This window comes from Trachinotus anak, unplaced genomic scaffold (assembly GCF_046630095.1).
Source record: "Trachinotus anak isolate AG129_WGS33_773 ecotype Australia unplaced genomic scaffold, CSIRO_AGI_Tana_v1 ptg000004l, whole genome shotgun sequence".
In the NCBI taxonomy this organism is placed as follows: Eukaryota; Metazoa; Chordata; class Actinopteri; order Carangiformes; family Carangidae; genus Trachinotus; species Trachinotus anak.
The window spans coordinates 18,176,468-18,198,341 of NW_027273855.1; the positions used below are offsets into that span (position 1 = coordinate 18,176,468).

The following is a 21,874-nucleotide window of genomic DNA, read 5'->3' on the forward strand; positions in this document are numbered from 1 at the left end:
GAGCATTAATTTTGGATTTAGTATTGATGGTTAACTTTTATTATCAATACAGTAATTGAATAGAGTCAAACTAATAAATAACTTGTGGAACTGTTTGACAAAGAACATTACAAACAGTTGGTTAAGTGGCAGCAAGTGGAGACCCATGATTCAACATTCATAACTAGTGTAAAAATAAACTTTTGTGAACTTGAAGATATCTGCAAAAGATAATGCATAAACATAATATACATAGCATATTATTCCAAATAAGGTCCATCTTGCTTTCAGTCAAAGCAAAGCTTCCGATAAAACAGGTGAGCCTGAAACATTACATACAAGATACTGATATGAAACTTGTTCATGATGGATAAAATGTACAACTTCACGAGTGTTCCGTCTGCCTTCTGCAGTGATGTGCTCTTTACCGCCTGAGGAGAGAAAAACACATATAAGTGTGGGCACTGCAGTCTTACGTTACACTACGGCTGACAGGGGCATTTGTGTAAGATATTTAATGTGTGCCAGATCCAGCTGTTTAACTAACCATAACACTTGATGTAGGTTAGATGAATACTCACATTATTTTGGCTCCATCTCTATGTTCTGCAGGTCTCTGCTTTAATCCAGATGACAAAGAGATGCATTAGGATGACATCAAGAAACATGGAAAGACTTTTATATGTCAGTTCTGTTCTTACCTTGAGTTTGTGTAAGATCTTGATCTGTGAGAGTTGTGAGTTTTCTGTTTTGGAAAGAAAAGACTTTTAAAACTAATGCACTTAGTGGGTGAGTAACCACAGTCTGAGTGACAAAGGAACAGAAACCCCTAATTTTATTACATTTTGAATTGACTAAATCACTTGATAACAATATGCTAGAGTTCTGACTCATGAAAAAACAGGCAGCAGGCGGCTGACACTGTTGTGTTCAAAGGTTAAGAAGAAATAGCTCTACTTTGCCATAATTTGGGGAAAAAAATGAGTTGGAGCATACTGAGCACATAAAAGGACAGGCCAGTAGAAAAATCTCTATAGATGATTTAATATTTGTTTCCCACTGTTAAAACTTTCATTATTATCACTATTGGAATCTGTTGTAACTGCTGTGAGTCCAAGCTGCACCACAGCCTCCACTCTCCTTGACCAAATAAACTTTTTTACAGCCTTTTAAATGAACTGTCAAAAGATACATTTTTATAGTCCGTGGCAATGTGATGTTAATGAAGTTATTTTGTCTCACATGTGTAGACAAACCAAAGCAAGATCTTGATGGGTGGGTTGTGACCCACGGTGGGTCACAGGTCATGTGGATCTCAGTGAAAATAATTGTGTGCTTTGAAGTCTTTTCAGTGTGCACTTAGGGATTTAGACACATTGCTTGTCACTGCAAGCAAACTTTGCAGTAGTGATGGGAATTCCAGGTCTGCTTAAAGAGGGAGACTGGAGACTAACAAGAGTCGTATGTCTGGCTCCTGGTTGAACCTTCATTTAGTTACACGCTTGCTTGCAGTAAAGCTTTGATATTAACACTGCCATATTGTCCAAAAGTTGTACAGATGGACAGAGCCTACATGCATCACAGACAATTTCCAGTTATTTTTGTGAACTCTCTCATAGAACTAAACTCATTTCAGCCTATATATGTGGACACAGTCTAGAAAATGTTGAACATCTGCCTTTTCACGAGACACAAAATTCAACTAAATGAACTAATTTGTCTGACTATGCAGGATCTGTCCTTCCTATACTCAGAAAATGCAATTTTCTGACTGTAATTTTAGACTATTCTTTCAGCTGACAGCCATGGGACAGCACGGCAGTTAACTGTATTTGCTAATTCATGCTTCATGGTCACAGAACAAATATAGCAACTGATATAAGGTGCCATTTTTCTAAACAGTACATTCACAGAAATGCATCTGCCCCAAGTAACGTGTGATTTCCAATGTTGTCCACTTCCTCACACAGCATTTTAATCTCATGCATCTCTCTGTAGTCACACATTCTCACTGAGCACACAGATGATGTTAATTAAAGTCACAGAAGGATTACTGCTTAGATCTTTTAGGGGCAGTTGGCAGGGCAATATTTTCACACACAAAAAGCAAGATAGTCAGGAAATGGAATTAGCACAGTCATGACAAAAGCTGCAAGGGAAAACATGGCTAGCGGGCTACCAATAACATTCCACAAGTGGAGAATGATTAATCTCATCAAGCATTAAGGTATTCTAATCAATCTACTCTAATCAGTCTATGTCATTCACTGTAATCTGAATCCAATGTAATCAGCTAAACAAAGATATAGATATTCAATAGGCCTACTTTGTGATGAATAGGTCAGTACCACCTGTTCTCTAAAGCTGTGTGGTCTAGGTATTTAAAGCTCAATCAATCAACTCCGAACAAGACCGGCTCAATCCATGACAGGACACAATGCATGAATCAACTGCAACATGTGGCGTTATTTTTTTCTTTTTTTTTTTGATGTCCAGTGTTGCCAGTCTACCTGGTGATTATTCCTTGTTTGTCTACTAATAACCTTTACTGTCACCTGCTGATAACTTTAAATGTAAATCTATAAACCTGTCTTTAAGAAACAAGCTTCTTACTAACAAAGTCCTATTAGTGCATGGATTTAGCAGCACTTATATCCCCATACGTGGCTTGTGTGGCCAAAACAATGTAATTGGAAGAAGAAAAGAGCCCCACAACAGTAATTTTACCGTTAGGAATCATCCCATATTAACATAAAATACTCACTCAAAAAGATAAAATACAGGTCTAATGTAATGTGATAACTGAGAACCTATCCCCTGCCTCCTACGTGATCAAAATCATTCTGCCACTCAACACAATGCACGTTTGTTTAAGGAGTAGTTGAGCACTGTCACCACAGCTGTAGGGCCTTTCCTGATGCTATATGTATCTTCTTGAAGGTACCAGAGTTATGTAACAAACAAAACACATGCTTCACATGCGTATTCGGGATTAGTAATACTCCTGCAATTGCTTGACCAAAGAGCTTGCCTCCAAATTAGAGTTAGTCCCCACTGAAAACTGACAACCTATTACTCCTAAATATATATCTAGGTCAGAAGCAGAACAGAAATTTCTCCATGAGGATTAAAGGATAAAATGTAGCTTATCTAACCTGACAAAGTGAACACTCAACGTAGCTGTAGAGCAGCTTTGTTTACCAGCACAAGGCAAAACCCTTCCTAATTTTCCTATTGGTACAATTTCTTTATAACTCTCATTAGCAAGTAAGGAGCTGGTTCGTATGTGTCGATGTTTGATTTCTTACACAGATAAAGTGTTTAGGAAGCATGCCACAGATTGTTCAGAGACCTAATATAACTAAACCAAGGCTGGGATGAAATTCAAGGAATCGACGTTTCTGCTTTTTTCTTCTTGTCATTACGCACTGTGCTGTTAGCACGCCTGTTAGCATATTATTGCTCTCTAAAAAGCCCATGTTTTTACTAGCAATGCAGCTGGGACTGTTTCACTGCCTTTATTTTATGGGGTTATTTAGCTCTTATTACACCTTTCTGTTTAATGTTTTTATTAGGGCATTAAAACACAATGGTTGCAGTATTTGTCAAATTAATTAGAGTAATTTAATCTTAAATAATGTTAAGATTTTTGGATTAATGCATAAGGATGTGGAGGTGTGGTATTTTTGCAAGACGGAAATCTTTAGAAAGCAGAGCCAGGCTTCCAAGCCTACTTTATTGCAATATGACTGGACTGTAATAAAATAGGTCACATGTGATGTATGAAATAACAAAACAGAAGCACCAGTACCTTTTGTGTGATGAGACAGTAGATAGTAAGTATTAACAGCAGCCCACCGCATATGGAGGCGATGATGAAGCCAAGCTTGTACAGGTCTCTGACGGGTCTTCTCTGTGAGGCCTTCACTGACTTCCTACCATAACTGTCTGTAGTAAAAGACAGGAAATCTGTGATCTGCATAGACCAGGCATCTGCATATATGATCACATTACTTTCAAGGCAACTGGGAATCCAACCTGTGAAATGTGTGGGTGACTCTGTGGGTGACTTTGTGGATAGCTCTGTGGTAGATTCAAAGGTTTCTGAGTATTCGTGCTGGCATCTCCAGTCTACTGGCATATCGCTGGTCGTTACCAACTCCCAGTAAACAGTCAGCACCTCTGAAGCCCTCTGCAGTGCCTCTGTAGGAGACCCTCTGTAGAGCATCTCAAAACTCTCTGGCTTGTCCTGCAGTACCCAAGAAACATACCTTAAATATTTTCACAAGTATTGCATATTTATCTCCTCGTGCTGGGCAGTTTTTTGATTGAGCTGATTTATTTCAAACATGTTTTCAAACAATCAGGCAATCCCTGCTTTCTCTTATCACATATTTCTTTATCATATTTAATCCATCACCTCTGAGAAATAGGCGACAAGTACACCACTCAGAAACACACACTCACCTCGATCTCTTCATTAATCTGTGGCACACATTTCTGAGAATATATGTTGAGGATGAGTGCTCTCAGAGATTGAACATAGTCATCATTTACTGAACCCCGGCTATATTTGAAGTGGGTGGTGAGGAGCTCCAAGATCCAGGGTAAAGCAGCTTTCACAAAGCAACATTTGCTCTGTGGGAAATTAGAGCATGAGGTAATAATCATGAAAGCACGATACAGTTAATGGAAAATTTGGACCAACGGGTTTAGAAGGAAAAAGTAACAATGTTACCTTACCAAACTTCTCCGTTCTATGAATGTGTAGGTTATTGAGCACCCACTTCTCAACTGGTTATCCATCTGCAGAAACAGCGAATGTTGCGTAGCGTGATCAATGTCTACTTTTGCTTAATCATCTGTTTCTAATGTTATTTCAACACCTACCAAATGCCTGACTGTAAGCAGGTGCTCCCTAGTGATGGAGTGTCTGCATGGGCCAGGGATCTCAGCCATATTCAGAGGGAAGCTCAGGAACATAAGCACACACAGACACTTTACCTGCAACTGACACAGACATACATTATGTTGACACCCCTTAACTTCTCAAGAAGGGCCTGACACGCAGACATTTACTCAGTCAAAGTAAATGTCTGCAAAGTCCACTAGCCCATTAGAAATACTCAAACATTACTCAGGTACTCATTTAGATTGTGCAAACAAAAATAACATTATTAAGAATACTCTCAACCACAAACCCAGAGTCAATGTGGCGTCCCAGCATCAAACATTTCCACGTGAATGCACTCCATGTGTCATCATATTCTTGATTATTGATATTGTAAATTATTTTAAAAGGAGGTTCAAAGCAATTCCCTCCTAATTTGTGCCATACCAGTTTAACAGCACGCATCTGAGCAAATCTTGCCTTTCCATCCATAATCTAGTAGTTCATGCATAAAAGCTGCTCAGTTATAGTAACAACAATACTTTCTTTCCACCCCTGCAAATTATTTGTGCATAACAGTTCTGCTTCTTGACTTAGGTCCTGTGGAAGTATTGGGTTTCAGGTGGAGTTTGGGCAGCATGTACATCGCCTCTTTGCTGCGACACAACCAGTGATCAATATTTGACTGTGTGTGACCTCAGAGGAACCCAGCCTGATGTTAGGTAAGTCCCAACTATGGTCAAATAGTGCCATCTACCATGAAAGCTTGGGCTTAGAGAGCAGCATGCATATACTCTGTCTGTAGCTGATGATATCTACTACCAAGCACCTTTTGGCAGCTGTAACTGTAAAATGGGCTCCAGATGGACCTAATTCTTCTACTCAGGTTTAAAACATGGTGACAAGCATGTGTTCATCAGGCTGTGGGCAATATGTGTGCAATGGAAGGTATTCTGTGATAATCATCCTCTTTACTTGACCGGTGAATTCAATGCAGCTTTTGCAATAAACAGTCCAGACAGATGCCAGCAAAACACTGAACTGAAACAATAAAACATGATTTATTTGTTGCCTGGTGGACTTCTGAGATGTATTAAGACACAAAGGACAATTCTTTGAAAGTCTCTAGAGACCAGAAATATTCTTTTCGCATTGTGCTGTCTGTTCCTCATACAATGCTGTACAGTGTAACTCTTGTTTGGGTTCTTGAATTACTTTAATATAATCATAAAACTCATGCAGGTCCTGTAGATTATATGTCATGATTCACTATGAATCTAAGTTGCTCAATATGTGCATGCCAGTCGATTCTCAGGAAAAAAAAAAAAAAATCTTGTGCCATCATGGTTTTAATTAAGTAAATTGAAATAATATTCTTAAAAAAGTGCCATTTGACACACAGACCATAAAAAAAAGTGATTCTCAAAGTAAAAGACGATGCTGTGTTTCAACTGAAAGACTATCATGCCAGCCACCAGATCTTATTGGAAACCCATTTGATGACTGATGATAACACATAATCAAATTAATGTAATCTAATAAAACTATTGATGTGACTGGTATATGGCAAATGCAGGAGCACATGATGCAAATGTTACCTATCACATGATTTCTTTTCTCCATGCTGTCCATGATATGTATGTAGGTCAGCAAACTGCACAATCAAGCATCAAGCTTCATAATCTGACTTGCATGCTCTGTTCTTTCCTTGCCTGGTCTTCAGTGAACTGTTGGACTTTTTACAGCAGTGATAGTAGAAACGTTCTCACCTACCTTAGCTTTGCTCTGAATCAGGGTTGACACAAGGATGGTCATCTGGTAAGTGTTTGACAGTGGAAAACACCAGACTCCTCTGTCACACACATTGAAGCAAAGAGATCCTTTTCACAAATTCAGTTCCACTCCACAGAAAGGAATTTGCTGCTAAGTATATTTGACACTTCGTCATGTGGCGCTGTTCTTCAAAGCAGTGCCTGGTGTGCTCCTCCTGCACGGAGTGAGTTCAAACTGAGAGTGTCTCTGCTGACAGACAGCCCTTTTTAAAGACCTCCCATCTCACTTCTGTTTGACAAGATGCAACATCCTGGTCTCTGCAGATGTGTGATAACAAATGGATTTTGGGGTTGTAGATTCACTTAATAATGTATTTTCGGTCAACACATGTGGCAATTATTGAATTATTTCCTTTTTAAATGAAAAATCAGACAAAGGCAGCCTGCGGATGCTCGATGGGGTTGTGCGGGTAACATCTGCTCATGTTCTTGAAATTCTATCCCTTGAAAGCAGCCTGCATTGAAAACTCACATTTGAACTCTCAGAACAAAAATTTTGCTCAGGGGCCATGTACCTTCGCTTCCCCTCCGTAAATGCAGTGATTGAGTGCTCCCACGTGAGTGAAACGGAGCAAGACAAATAAGACACATTCAATACTTAAGGAGAAGATCAGCAGATTACTGTGGAAGTCTGAAGGTGCTGTCGGAGGCATGCTACTTAAGGAATCCTCAACTTTTTTTTAACTGGATTTATTGAGACAGTGGGTGTGTACTATTATTTTGAAGACCTGACCAAACCCAAGCGAGCAAGAAATACACACACAAATGCACCCACACATTCACATAAATGCCTTTATGGGCTATTCTTGATGGGGAATCGTTCTCATAACAGATCAACGGACTCAAACAGAGAACATAAAAACATTTGGCCTGGGATCTATTAAAACAAGAGCTGACTTCCTACACTTTGTATTGTGAACACATTCCTCTTAACAACATCACTCATGTATCTGAATCATTTACTGGTCATACTGTGGAATGTAGTGGTGGTGATTACACAGTGTGAGTACTACAGAGGGAAATTTTTGTTAGTTGTTACTTTGGAGATTAACCTCGTACATTCAAAACAAGTGATAAACAAATAAAATATGATGCATTGTTGGAGAGGAGACTACACAAAAACATAAAGACTGTTTAAAATGAGTTCCATGCTGCTCATGTTACAGCATCAAGAATAACAGTCTTAAAACCTAATATTCATTTATATTTATGTATTTTTTTACACATTAAAACATACAGTTATTACCAAAGCTCTAATATGTACACAAAGACATTGAAATAAATACACTTTAGCCGTCATATACTCGTGAATTTAGAGTTAACACAAGCTTGTGCAGGAAGGTGACAGCTGTAAAGTGCAATGAAGTTCAGTAGTACATTAGACAATACTCTGCCGTATCCCTTCCACCACAGGAATATTTATATTAAACAGTTCAGTTCCCATCTGTTTCACATGAACTTTTTTTAGTTTTACCACTGCTACTTTTCTGTGTTTCTGTGTTTTTCTATGTTTTCTGTTCTGTAGCACAAAATGTCCAGAATGAAACTCTGGGGGTAGGATGGGGGTCCAAGTAATTGTGGAAAATATCCACAATAACTTGACTAACTGCTGACATTTCTGGAATTTCCCCTGGGGTGCCCTCGATTAAAATGAGACAACTGACAACATTTTAAATTAACACTGCCTTTTTACACATTGGCTTTGTACATATTAATGAAAGAAAGACGTCCGATCTTAATGAGTTAGCTTTAAAGGTGGTGACAGGTGGATTCTGTTAGTTTGGGACACAGTCTGGCTAGCCAATCGCCTGCTAGTTCCAGCTTCATACTGAACGGACAAATATGAGTCATTGATCTTCTCGTCTGGCTCTCAGCAAGAAACCAGATAAATGTTATTCCCATAACTGCACAGATGAATATATATGAACATTTCCTTTGACATGTCATTTGCACTGTATGACAGGTTAGTCTTGAAAATGTAGCCTTGTATAACTACAGATGTGGTTTCAAAAGGTCAACAGTTCAAAAGTAACTAAAACAATATGTAACAATAAGAATCACTTATATGCTTTTGTTTGGAAAGCGTCAAAGTATGGATTTTGTATATCAAGCTTTTAGCTATATGTTTATTTACCAAATATGTGTCAAAAATAAAAAAAAATGAAAAAAATAATATTATGAAAAATATATCCTAGTGTCTGAGTGGTTGTTTTGGCAGGTTTTCAAACCGAATATTTCTCTTGACCCATACTGAGAGAGATGTTTTTGCAATGGTTTGAATATACTCTTGAGTAAACACCAGTGCAGACATATCCACCCTCACCTCTCTGAGACTATCAACAGATAAAATCCAAAGCAGACAATTCATGGATGTGAGAGCAAGGAAGCATGACTCCCCTACTGTCATTTCACTGTAGCATAAGAGGACATTCCTGACCAATTTAGAGAAAATGAGACAAAAAGATCTGACAAAAGTGTCTGATGAATATGTGTGTTTTTATTGTTTCGTTATCTTTGTGTCTCTTCTGCCTGCTAAGTAAGCAGAAATAAGTGTCTTTGTTGAGTCAGTCTTTAAATCTCTCTGAAGAAGCATGTTTACTCCTTAAGAATGTCGTAGTTCAGAACCTTGATGAGCTTTACTCTGATACCAAAAACACTGGATTTCAGCCCTTAACTATGATTTTCTGGGTGACAGATTTTTTTTACATCAAAAAATTCTTAATGCCACAGATTTTTTTTTTTCATTTGTCAGGGATCACAGGCTGAAAAAGGATACAAATTTGAAAAAGAATCATTTGATTTGGAAAATATAATCGTTACAGTATATCAGCCACTCTCTCCTGCTGTAACTGTTGGTTAATAATAATAAAGCCGCAATATGTGGAGGCAACTCTGGAGACAGTGTTCCACATCACATGATTGCCACACATTTCCCCTTTTCTACCTAAAAATAGAAATTTTTATATACAGGCATTCATAATCACCATAATCAAGTGTTCCTGCGACTGATGTGGTGTGGCTGTTTGATTCTGCCACAGTGATCTGTTTCTGACTTTCTCATGGTCACAAAATACATTGGACAGAGTTGGGCTGAAACAATGGGGATGCAGAATGAAACGTCAGTAAACAAGTTTATTCTTGTCACGTCAGTGCAGTACAGATATGGATTTCCACTGTCGCTGTATGATAATAATCAGCAAACTCACACACACACATTTGCCGGTAAATGCTTATAAATAAAACCATGTTCAGAAGGCGTTCAGTGCAACTCATACAAAATATTAATATATAATAGGAGAGCACGATTTGCAAAGGAAGGAAGGATTGGAGGAAGAAGCATCATGAAAACACTGGGAGATAGCAGCAAAAATAGTGGAGAAGAAAAACAGGCATGGCTGATGTTTAACTTCCTGTCAGACTGCAGCAGCAAAGCCTATGCGATTATTGCGACGGTCAAACTCTGTGTAGTAGCGGGCAATGAAATTGGCCCCCAGAATCCAGATGGGACCTGTAGGGGGCGGTACATCCAAGCCCCTGAAGGTGACGGTGCACACATCCCCCTCGATCTGTGATTGCTGTGGACACGGAGAGCAGTTTGTTTTTTTGTATTATGATAAGCCACTGTAAAAGTTACCTAGTTACCTACCTACCTAAGTCCTCAGATCCTTTACATAAGTAAAAGTAGCAAAACTATCATGAAAAATGCACCATTACAAGTAAAAGTCCTGCAATCATAATTCAGCTTGAGCAGAAGAACAGCAAAATATACTTAAAGTATCAAAACATAAAAGTGTTCTCTTTAAGAGAGGTAAATTATTGAGTCCCCATGGTCCTGAGAGATTTTATTCATTATTTTTTCTTGTTCGTTTTTTTGTTTTATCTTGTGAACACAAATTATCTTGTAAGTGTAAAAAAATCAAAAACAATTGTTTTTTCAAGACTGATTTGTTGTGAGCCAGGTTGTGACTTTGACATTTATATTAGTACATAGTGAACTGAGATTCCAGCATGTGGCTCTGTGCTACATGCTGGGATTTGTGCTACAACTGAAACCTGACCTGGTTTACCACAGGTCAGATCTTACCACATAACTGAGAACACCTGTGTTCCAATGCAGGGCATTTAATTCATAATATTAGCTCGTATTTTACAAGTTGGTTATATGGTTTGTTTGTAAAAATCAATGTAATTACTAAATGTAGCTGTAAGATAAAGGCAGTGCAGTAAAAATCTGAAAAAGGACAGAGTAGAAGTATAAGGTAAGATAACATGGAAATACTGTGGAGAGCACCTCAAAGGACAATACTTGAGTGACTGTACTTGGTTATATTTCACCACAACAATTTTTATACAAAAATCATTCAGTGTTTCTCATCCTTACCCACAGGATGTAATCCTCCTGAGTGAGTGAGTACTCCTGGCCACCCAGGTGGAAAGTGACACTGGGCAATGTCTTCACAGTGTCACAGTTGACTTTGTACTGATGAGCAACACAAAATTATGGGTGATGAAATTTTAACAGACAAGTGTTTCTGTGTGGCAAAACAAGTTGCGTGTGTAATAACTTACTCCACTCTCATCCAGCTGTGCTCCGATGGTTTTCATCAGCGCAGACACTGAGGAGGCTGGGCCTGTGATGTAGGAGGAGCCTGTGTCGATCACAGCTGTGCAGCCCTCTGCACAAAACATCATCTCTGTTCCTACAGAAACTCTGAAAGAATGAAAGAAGAGATGGCAAATGAAACAGATTTCCGAATGGGTGCGCGCACACACACACACACACACACACACACACACACACACACACACACACACACACATAAACACACATATACAGTACGTATACCGTATGATGCAAACATCTTACCCTTTCATGGTAACTTCCCATTTTCCCACTTCTCTGGTGTCCATATAGTTAAAGTTTCCAGTGTAGTAGTTTGGGTCTGTGCCGCCAAGGACCAGCTCCCCACCTGGAGAGTGTTTTGGGTCCCTGAAAGCAATAAATGAATCACCCTTTAAGCCTACTTTTGATGTGCATATTCTCATTGTCACTGATTAAACTGTGACTTTATGAACTCTCATTCTTATGAGGCTTCCCAGAGGAAAGGAAAAGATCATCTTTTTTCAGCTGGTTTCTTCTGGGCATGAACTAACATCATAAATTGATGAGAAAATAGACATACATTTTTGTGTGTTCTTCAAAACATCCTCTTGTCCCTACCAGATCCAGATTTAGCTCTTGGTAGTTCGTGATATTTTGTTTTTCGTCACTAATTCTTTTTCTTCCATCAGTTATACAAGTAATTTCAGAACATAAACTTGACAGATGTTCAGACCAGATAATTTTAGATATTTCCTTCAGTTTATCAAATGTAAGTCTTAACAATGACTACATTAAAAAGAATCTCATATTGGTCTCACTCAAAGCAAAATTACTACAGCAAAGTCTATGTTTTCTTACTGAGCACATTTTGTGAATCTGAATGACATTTTATCTTCTGCATACAAAATGGCAGAGAAACCAGAGGAGGTGAGTGAGTTCGGCCCACCTGCTGTAGTAGACAGAGAACACCTCTTCCTTGAGGACATGTTGAGACATGATGCGGTCAAACACTGGCGTGATGCCATCGATGGCCACGTTGGGGTAACCCATCCCCAGGACTCCATCAAACTTGGCGAAGATGAAGGGCATTGCTGACAGAGAGGTTGCTTCAGCAAACACTTGCACCACAGGAATACCACCCACCTGCAGGAATAAAACAAGCAGAAGGTCAAAAGTTTTACAAGTTCAAGCATTTATGTGAAAAAAAGAATCTCATTTATTTCACTAGTTGTTGATTTTGAACTCACCACGACTACATCTTCACTCAGGAAACCCCGGACATTTCCAGAGGCGTACTGGATGGAAAAACCAGTTCCATTCTCAACATAAGTCCAGGATTTGGAGGCATCATACCTGTTGTGAGTAACTAAAAGTTCAAAATTCATTTGAGTCACAGAACAACTGTGTATCCGGGAAGTTTTATTTAAGAATGATTCCTTCAACATCTCATTTATTTGAAAATAACATTTACCTCATTTATTTAAATTTGCAATAACTGATTTTGTTGCCACTAATTGTGAACACAACATTGCTGTATTGTCACTTTTTAAGTAGATATTGCAAACAGTTTCTTGTTCATACATCCAGCAGTTATCACTCACTTGGAGTTGTGTGTCTTGCTGCTTGATGAATAGCTTTTAAATCCAATTTTTCTCTTTTAAGCTCTCTCGCTCTCTTTTTTTCTCTAGGTTCACCAGCTAGTCACTAACTGTGTTTGTCTCTCATTTGGAGGTGGGCAGGTAGTGTATAATGAGTTTTTAGAGCTCTTTAGCTGAAAACAGCTGCCTGTTGGGGCTGAAAATGACACGATGAGAGCTTTGGGCCAGACAGCTAAACAATGAGCTGAAACACACTATAAAGCTGAGGAGAGCTGCAGATCAGATGACAGTTCCCTGTAGGTTCATCACTGTGAGCGACCCCTTTCAGTGTGATTTGATACATTACGATTATATATTATATCAATTTATTGCTACTTTAGGTAAATGTTATTTTCCTGCTTGTACGTGTACACAGGGACACTTACAACAGGCCGTTGAGAAAGGTGAGCAGCTTTGTGAGGGCACCCACAGGTTGGCTGAGCCTGTGTCAAACACCACATTGAACATCTGGGCTGGAGACCCGATACTGATTTCCCCAAAATACTGAGTCTATTGGGAATAAACAGGAAAAATGTAAAATTATGATGAAATTTCAGACTTTCCTAAACTAGTACATTCTTGTGTTGGTTTGGCATTATTTGAATATTTCTTTAAAATCCCTTTTCCCTATAAAATAAGTAATTTGAGAATATGAAATATGACATTAAGAATATGACTCATACACAGAGAAGACAAACGGATCTGCTCTTAAGAGTCTTTAAGATGTTTTAACACCCATCCAAGAAAAATGACGAAGCCTCTTGGATGAGTGGCCGCTCTAACCTTCTAGGCCAAAGTCTGTTTTTGTCTTCAACATTAAAACCAAATCCAGTTGCTTTTGATTCCTACAATCTGTATGACTCAGAATCCTCTCTATGAATCAAATAGTTTCACTATAAGTTTTAGAATTGTTCTGTTATATATACAGTACAAAATACCAAAAGAATACCAATAAAATACCAAAAAGCGTCTCACATCCAAGTAGTTGGTTAGAGGTGTAGGAACAGTCCCATTGTTGTTGTTGGCTGTGCTCTTCTGGGTCAGCTCAGTTAACACCTGCTCTACAGAAACACCCATCTCCTGAAGTGTCTCTCTGATAGATGGCATCTTCTTCAGGTTAATTCTGGACACATATGAGCAGGAAAAACAGATCTTCAGCTGACAGAAACAAAATATATGCTCATGGGATCAATGGATGTGATAACTGAAAGGCGTCTGTGAAGTATGTTTTCATGCTACACAGCTGATACATGTGCCTGGTCATCGTCCCAGTATGACACTGAGGTTTAATGCAGTACAGACTGCTTAGCTCTCAGAGCCTACCCAGAAAGAGTAAACAAAAACATATGTTAAGCTCATGCTGAAAACATTAACTTTTATAATGAATCAATAAAATACATTTGTTTTCCTGTCATTTGTTTTGTTGTTTGCTGTCACTGCAATATTAAGCCCTCACTGGCATTTTTCCATCTTTAAGCAAAGCAGGTAAATGAAAGAATGGGTTTCTTACCTTCTCAAAGCATGGCTCGTGGTCACTGTCAGTGATAGAGCAACCACACACATCCAGTAATTCGTCAATAGTGCCATGGTGACTTCTCTGATAGCAAGCTAAAATATAAAAAATTGAAGGCTGTATATGCAAAGTCCTGTGAATATTCCAGGTTTATTGAAACTTAATTGGTGAAAGCTGGCACCGTCTCTCTGCGCTGTCTGGTCCCTCAGCTCTTTTTATACCATGTCCTCTTCACCACGCTCTCACCCATGGGCCACTGACTTTGGCTGGGAGCTTTCCTAGAGGTGACCACTGCTTCCCTCCCCCCACCCACCCCCTCTACCCTTCTGCCTTGGTCACACAACCCCTCCTGTGATAAACAGGTCCCAGTGAGAGGTCTGAACTTTGACCCCTTAAGAAACACTGAAGACAGAAAACAGGGGTGCAGAGCTCCTGAGATTGCTGACGTTGGTAGGCTTGACACCTTGTCTACAAGACTGTGAGAGCTTTGGAGGGACTGACAGATGCTCTGAGCTGTCAGAGTATCCAGATTAGTTGGATGTTGCTAAATTGCAAGTCATCTTAAATCTCAGCTGCTGCAGACCTCGATTTACATGTACTTTAAGACATAATTCCTGCATGTGATGATGTGTCACTTTCACTCGATGGTGTTCTCGTTTTATAAAATGGTCGGTTTGGTATTTGGTGAAAATGTTTGAATTAACAATCAAGTTAAAATGTTATATGCAAAAATATCATTTTTGCCACAGCTGACAACATTTAGCTTCTCTTGCCTCTTTTTCCCACAGTCATCAATTTCTTATCTGTGAAGCAAGACAGGTTTTATAACTCTCTGTTTATCCCCTACTGGAGATTTCTCCTCCTCGTGTTCTTGTATTGTATAGCTTGTACACCACTTTAGTGTTGATTTTCACAAAAACAGTCAAAAGGGGGAAGGGCAGTACATCTGTAAGTTCAGTTCATGGTGTTTGATAGAAGTTGTTGGCAAGAGTCGGGGCCCATATTGAGTGTATTACGTGTTGCAGGAGATTGGCGGTATCCTGTGTTTTTGCACTGTACCCCTAGCTGTGATGCTCAGACTCGACAAGTTTTAACACCTAATCATTCTGTGCTAGTTCTTACTGGGTTTTACCACAGGGAGGACTACCACAGTATCTGGCCTGTCAGGACAGGGTCGTGTGTTGGTACTGTACCGACCACCCAGTTGAGCCAGGAGATATGTGGGGGTTCACATCAGGAACAAGCTCGGACAGCCATCAAAGAGGTCAGGGGTCAGCCACTAAGATACTCCCTGTGGGTTGAGCTTCTAGAAAATGATAGTGTGGATCCACATGGCTCATAGAGACTTACAACAACACTGTATTGCAGCAAGACTGGTGATTTATGGTCTTTACATATTTGGAAGCAATACCTGTTTTTTTCTTGTGTACAATTTGTGAATATAGAAATATGAAAACAGCTTCTATATTCGACTCATTTCTTTTAAAGTGGCTATAATCAACATGTTTTTTGTATGAAATGATACTGACCTACAGAGAGTTATTACTTGAATCTGCAGCTTCCCACGGCTTTACAGGGCTTTACAGCAAGTTACAGCTCATTGGCCCACAACTTTACTATTATGGTTTACTGTCAACACACACATAGCATCATTGTAAGCCGCAGCAGGCATCTGATGTCAGCAAAAAAAAATCTAAAAACCAACAACTCCAAATGAATGATAATAATGCTCTCTATCTGGTAGAGAAATGTTTGCTAACATTTTTCCCATGTTAATGGTAAAAATTGGTGATGTTATGTCTATATTGTGTTTACAGCTTGTTTTTGCTGCCCCGAAGTGGCCAAAAAATTGACTGCCGCACCTTTAAAGCGCCAAGTGCTTGCTCGTTGTGGGAACTGTTGGGTTTTTTTCTGTAACAAAGTAAGGTCTTGACCTTACCCTGTAAAGTGCCTTGAGATAATGTATATTATGATTTGGCGCTACACAAATAAAATTGAATTGAATTGAATTGAATTGCTGGGGAAAACGAAAACAATTAGCTACTTGAAAGTTGCTAAGAAACAGTTAAATGATAATTATCTGAGGGTTTATCAGTACAAGTGATGCCTTTCACATGACATAATTACTCAGTCCATTGTCAATATAAAAATATTGATTAGTGCAGCTTTAAGATTATGCATTTTACTTAATAGGAGGCCATTATACGTGTCTTATCTGTCCTTCAATTAGCTCTTCCAGGCTGGTTTTGACAGGACATTTTGGGGACAATCTCACAGACATCTGACATTTGACCTGCCTGGCTAAATGGAACCCAGAAGTCTTTTTCCCACACTGCCTAGAGAGACCCATGCGTCACTCCTGCCTGGCCTCCCACCTCTCCAGCAAGTCCACTATACTGGTGGGCATGGGAAATGTAGAGCTGTCTCCTGGAAGATGACTTCTTTGAACTTTGTTTGTATGTTTTTGGGTGTAATTCACATTCCCTCAGAGGCCTACACATCTAGTTAATACTCAGTCATCGACTGTATAGAAATCCTTAGAAGTCTTTGGCAATTCTAAAACTTTCTGGTTTAGAAAAGAAGCAAGAAAAATGTGTCTTTGAAAAATGAGGCTGTTGAAAAAGATGCACCAGACGAAACCTGGAACGAGGTTCTGCTGACTGACGCACATCAGAGGCAGAATTCACGTAAGAGGATCTTGTAGGGTTGTGAGCTATCTATCATGATAAGAAAGATATGAAACAGAGCTGTGGGTGTTTGCAGGAAATGAGACTGAAGGGAAGTTATCACTCAAACAAACAATTCTGACTCCCAAGGCCTCAAAAGATCAAAATACCGAACAGCTGGTACTGAATGCAAAATGTTTGGATGTTTGTGGCTCACTCTTTGCTTGATTACTTTGTGTAAATAGTTTCTTCATCCTATTAAGTGTACAAAAAGCAGAGAGCTGTAATTTGGTTTCACTAATTTAATGCTTATTTGTATTTTCAAATCTGCAGACAATGAACACCAAATTAGAAAGGAGGAGCATATTGTCTCCATCTGGAGACAATATGTATGAAAATATGTGGGACAGCCTTCACAACAGGAGGTAGAAAATGTAGAATTTGAGTCCAAAAGAGGTAGTAAAAAAATCTTTTATGTGCAGCAGCATGATATTCATCCCCAAGAGCACTGTGAGATTTTGAGATTCTTTATTTCTTTTAGGTTGATTTATCATAATAAATGAATGTCTTATTTTTTTCACAAGGTTGACTCTGTAGACCTTCTCGGGGAGTAAACATGCTGTATAACTCCTGGCCAGCAGGGAGCGGCATTGGACTTAAAAATGCATCAGGGCAGACTAGGGAATAGAATACATTTCAACATGCAAGGGTCACAAAACCATGTGGCAGAAGAATAAATCCTGTTTAATTTTCCTTTTTCTGCAAAATTTCAGCCTGGAAAATTTTTAAAGAGACATATGGGGATCATATATTTACATTTTGGGTGTCTGAAACAGTCTATTTTAGTTGTGATAAATGAAAAACTAAAAGTTAAAGGGTTCTCAAAAAAGTATAAAGTAGCCTTTTGAAATTGTTGTTTTCTGTATCTATATTCTGGTGGTATACTATATAAATAAATAAATAATTGAGGCATGATTGCTGATGCCAGATGGGCTGATTTGAGTATTTCTTAAAGTGATCTCCTGGGACTTTCGCATGCAACAGTCTCTAGAGTTTACTCAGACTGGTGCCAAAAACAAAAAATATCCAGTGCTCTGCAGACAGAAATGCATTGTTAATGAGAGAGGTCAGAGGAGAACGGTCAGACTGTTTGGAGCTGACGGAAAGACTACAGTAAGTCAGATAACCACTCTTTCAACTATGATGAGCAGAAAAGCAACTCATAATGAACAACATGTTGAACCTTGAGATGGATGAGCTACATCTGCGGAAGACCACATTGGGTTCCCCAGTCAAGAACAGAAATCTAAGGCTGCAGTGGACACATGCTCACCAAAACTGGACAGTTGGAAAGTAGGCTGGTCTGATGAACCCCAATTTCTGCTGTGGCACCCATGTTGTAATGGTGTAGGGAATGTTTTCTTGGAACAAGGTGAGTCATTCATACCAGCTTCATCCTCACAAAGCAATAGTTGTCTCAAACTGGTTTCATATACATAACAATGAGTTCAGTGGCTTCCCCAGTCACCAGATCTGAATCCAGTAGAACACCTTTGGGATGTGGTAGAAAAGGAGATTGGCAGCATGAATGTGCAGCTGACAAATCTGCAGAAATGATGTGGTCATATGAACGTGTAGTGGAATCTCAAAGGGATGTTTCCAGCGTCTTGTGGAATCCATGCTACGAAGAACTGAGGCTGTTTGAAGAGCAAAGGGAGGAACTACCCAGTATGTTGCCTGCTTTGCCTTTTAATGGAACAGGCACCCTGAAGCTGACACAGTGATTTGGAATTTAGCCATCATTAGTTTTAACATTTACACCTGGGCTTTTTCTTCTGTGGTGTGTCAAAATGTTTTCTTTGAAAAGGGACTGAAACAGACTAACTTCTTTTCAAACAAGTTAGGGGTGTCAGGTAAGCATAATTAGAGCAAATCAAGGAAAAGCACGATAAATAACTATAAATAAATAACATCTAAAATAATAAAAATAATTTAAAAAATAATAAAAAATGACAAAAATAAAAATGGAATCAATATGAATTAATTAAATTAAATAAGAATATTTACATACATATATTACTTATATTTTATACTATATATATTATTATTTTATCATAAAATGAAAAAATAAATAAACAAAACAAAAACAAAAAAAATTATAAGGGAAAGGACAAAATGAAAAATTTAGATATGAAACAATATATATTTCCATATTTATATAAAAATAAATGTGAAAAAGTAAATATATGAAATAATGTTTGCTGCAAAAAAATACTGTATAAGCTACATAAGAACAGCCTCCAGTCTGTAAAAAAGCAGGTAAATCTAACTATGTGTAATCTGTGGCTTATCTATGACAGATATCTGGTTCGTGCCCTGTAGAGATGCACTTCAATTCCCAGCCTGAGTTCTCTCAGGAAACAGGTGGTCTACAAAGACAGAAAACATCTGCTTAACACACGAGAAACCATGGCAACTGCACTTGTTTTGCTGCTCAGTGTTTGCAACACAACAAAGTGTGCCAATCCATCACCTGGACCCATTAATATTTAATATCAGTAGCCTCGCAGTCACACAGTAATGAACATGTGGATTGCCTTATTACTTTTAAGTAGCTCTGATCATTAGTTGTTTTCCTCATACATCTTATTGACATGCTATTTCATTACTTATTCATTTATACCATTCACTAGTGCAGTTACTTCTGTGTCTACACACTGGGCACTCTACAAATACAGCTAGGGTAATAATACATTACTGTAAACAGATATTTGTACAACTGATATTTTGCTTGAAGTGAAAAATAAAACCCTGAACTTTCTTGTGTGTGTTACACAGTTGGGAAAATAACTATTACATGTTAACATACAGTGTAAAAATTATTCATGTAGTTCAACTTAAAAATCTGCATAAACTCAAGTTGAAAATAAGGTTTAAAAAAAGTTAAACTATAGAAGTTGTTAAATGATCACTTGTTGTAAACTTGATACTGAGTTAAAACAGCTATGTTACATTGTCCATCCAAGAAAACTTGCTTTTTCTTGTCAAACAAACATGAAGTTCCACTATTTCAACTCACAATTTTAAGACAAGGTAACTTAAACTATGTTCACACCATTTCAAGTTTACCAACAATTTGAAGGCAACAAATGAACCTACACTTTTAAATCAAGTGGACTAATGTTTGTAATTGATAGGTTCCTTATCTTTACTAATAATGGCAAGTTTGCCAGCACTCCATGCAACCACACACCATGGTTTGTGGATGGTAGACACTGTTGTTCAGTCACTGTTTAATTCAAAGTGTTCATGAGTAGGGATTGAATGAAAAGTAAGTAACCATGTTATACCTCTGTATGTATCAAAGACACACAACAGGCTTGCACCATGTATGTTTTCATCAAACCACAAAAAAGTAGAGTCTCTGGAGAGTTTTAACTCACAAGCAATGGATGCTGGGAAGTCTGTAAATATGCCAATTTTGTTTCTTTAAAAACTTCACTTAATGTGAACATTCAGCAGTTCATTTATTCAACTCATCATTTCAAGTCAAAAGACTTTAAATAAAAACAGCTCATGTTTAGAAGTTCTCAAATGGTCTGAAAATCAAAACTATACATTCTCAGTTGAACTTACACATTTACATTAACAAGAACAGATTAGTTGATTCCACTAATATCCTGTCAGATTTTTATATTGTATTCTTTTTATTAAACACAGTTCAAATGCTGCAATTAACATGACATTTTCACCAGACATCTGTATTCATAATAAGTACTACAATTATCCATTTATACCATAAATAAAATTATGTTTAATAAAGTGGCATGGCACAGGAAAGCTTCCTGATTTTCAGTTCTTTCCACAAATGTTCTGACCTACCAACATGTACTTACCCAGCTGAATCTGATTTACACAAGCTGGAGGCAGAACTACTCAGTGAAATCAGCTGCTGTCTTGTCTTGCTTTGGTATACTGCTTTTTCTTAGTGTGTTCAATACTTTTTACCTGTATCATTCCCATTTATTAAACATAACTTTATTTATCGATTGAAATGTTAAAATGTCTTTGTCTATGAGAATTTTAGGACTTACTACAAATGTCTGCCTTTTACTGAACTGGAGCTGTGTTTAATTACAAAAAAATGACATGTTGAATACTTATTTAAATAGCCAGTGTGTGTGTGTGTGTGTGTGTGTGTGTGTGTGTGTGTGTGTGTGTGTGTGTGTGTGTGCGTGTGTGTGCGTGTGCGCGTGTGTGCGTGCCTTTATGGCTCTGTGCACAGCATCAAAAGATGAGGATACAAACTACAGCCAGCTGATATAAAAAGACACCCAGCAGTGGCAGCAGTGGAGCCAAAATGATTCAATAAGTGAGAGAGCAAAGCCAGAGTATAAAGCTTTGTGAAGCCAACTGTTTTATACTTCAAAGTCTCACTAATATCAAAAACAAGGCCAGTCAGGCTGCAGGCAGTCAGAACATATGGCTTATAGAAAGATCCAGCAATTAAAATAAATCTTGTCACTTTGTTTAAATGGATTCATCTGGTCAAATCAGATCAGAAATTTTGGCAACATTAACATTTTAGCAGTGGACCTGAATGTGCAGCATACTTCCAATTTATAAAATGGAAATATGGCCAAGGTCTATTACTACTACTACTGCTTCTACTACTACTACTACTACTACTAATAATAATAATAATAATAATAATAATAATAATAATAAAAGTTTAATAATAAAAGTTTTAATA

The 21,874-nt window shown here is 38.2% G+C and overlaps 2 protein-coding genes and 1 long non-coding RNA gene across 8 annotated transcripts; 1 reads left to right on the forward strand and 2 right to left on the reverse strand.

Annotated features, from left to right (window-relative positions):
* Positions 1–16: 16 nt before the first annotated feature.
* On the reverse strand, positions 17–6,885 carry csf1b (colony stimulating factor 1b (macrophage)). 6 transcript variants are annotated; one of them, XM_071474999.1, is made up of 9 exons: positions 6,644–6,885; positions 4,870–4,989; positions 4,723–4,785; positions 4,447–4,617; positions 4,018–4,228; positions 3,791–3,927; positions 681–724; positions 561–598; positions 17–410 (listed from the first exon to the last, which is right to left on the reverse strand). In XM_071474999.1, exons 1-8 carry the CDS (start codon positions 6,683–6,685, stop codon positions 562–564), a joined length of 825 nt encoding a protein of 274 aa, XP_071331100.1. In that variant the 5' UTR covers positions 6,686–6,885; the 3' UTR covers positions 17–410; position 561. The 6 variants fall into 6 exon arrangements, with proteins under 6 accessions (XP_071331100.1, XP_071331104.1, XP_071331103.1 ...); XM_071475003.1 differs by having other exon boundaries at positions 3,838–3,927; positions 6,644–6,874; XM_071475002.1 differs by having other exon boundaries at positions 270–410; positions 561–595; positions 4,870–4,983; positions 6,644–6,834.
* Positions 6,886–9,814: 2,929 nt separating this feature from the next.
* On the reverse strand, positions 9,815–14,713 carry ren (renin). Its single transcript, XM_071475005.1, has 9 exons — positions 14,453–14,713; positions 13,918–14,065; positions 13,329–13,452; positions 12,553–12,671; positions 12,252–12,448; positions 11,570–11,692; positions 11,272–11,413; positions 11,084–11,182; positions 9,815–10,277 (listed from the first exon to the last, which is right to left on the reverse strand). The coding sequence occupies exons 1-9, from the start codon at positions 14,527–14,529 to the stop codon at positions 10,116–10,118; spliced, it is 1,191 nt and encodes a 396-aa protein (XP_071331106.1). The 5' UTR covers positions 14,530–14,713; the 3' UTR covers positions 9,815–10,115.
* LOC139619940 (uncharacterized) lies at positions 12,332–16,788 on the forward strand. Its single transcript, XR_011690699.1, has 3 exons — positions 12,332–12,472; positions 12,574–12,663; positions 16,686–16,788. It is a non-coding gene; the product is annotated as an uncharacterized lncRNA (long non-coding RNA).
* The last annotated feature ends 5,086 nt before the right edge of the window (positions 16,789–21,874 follow it).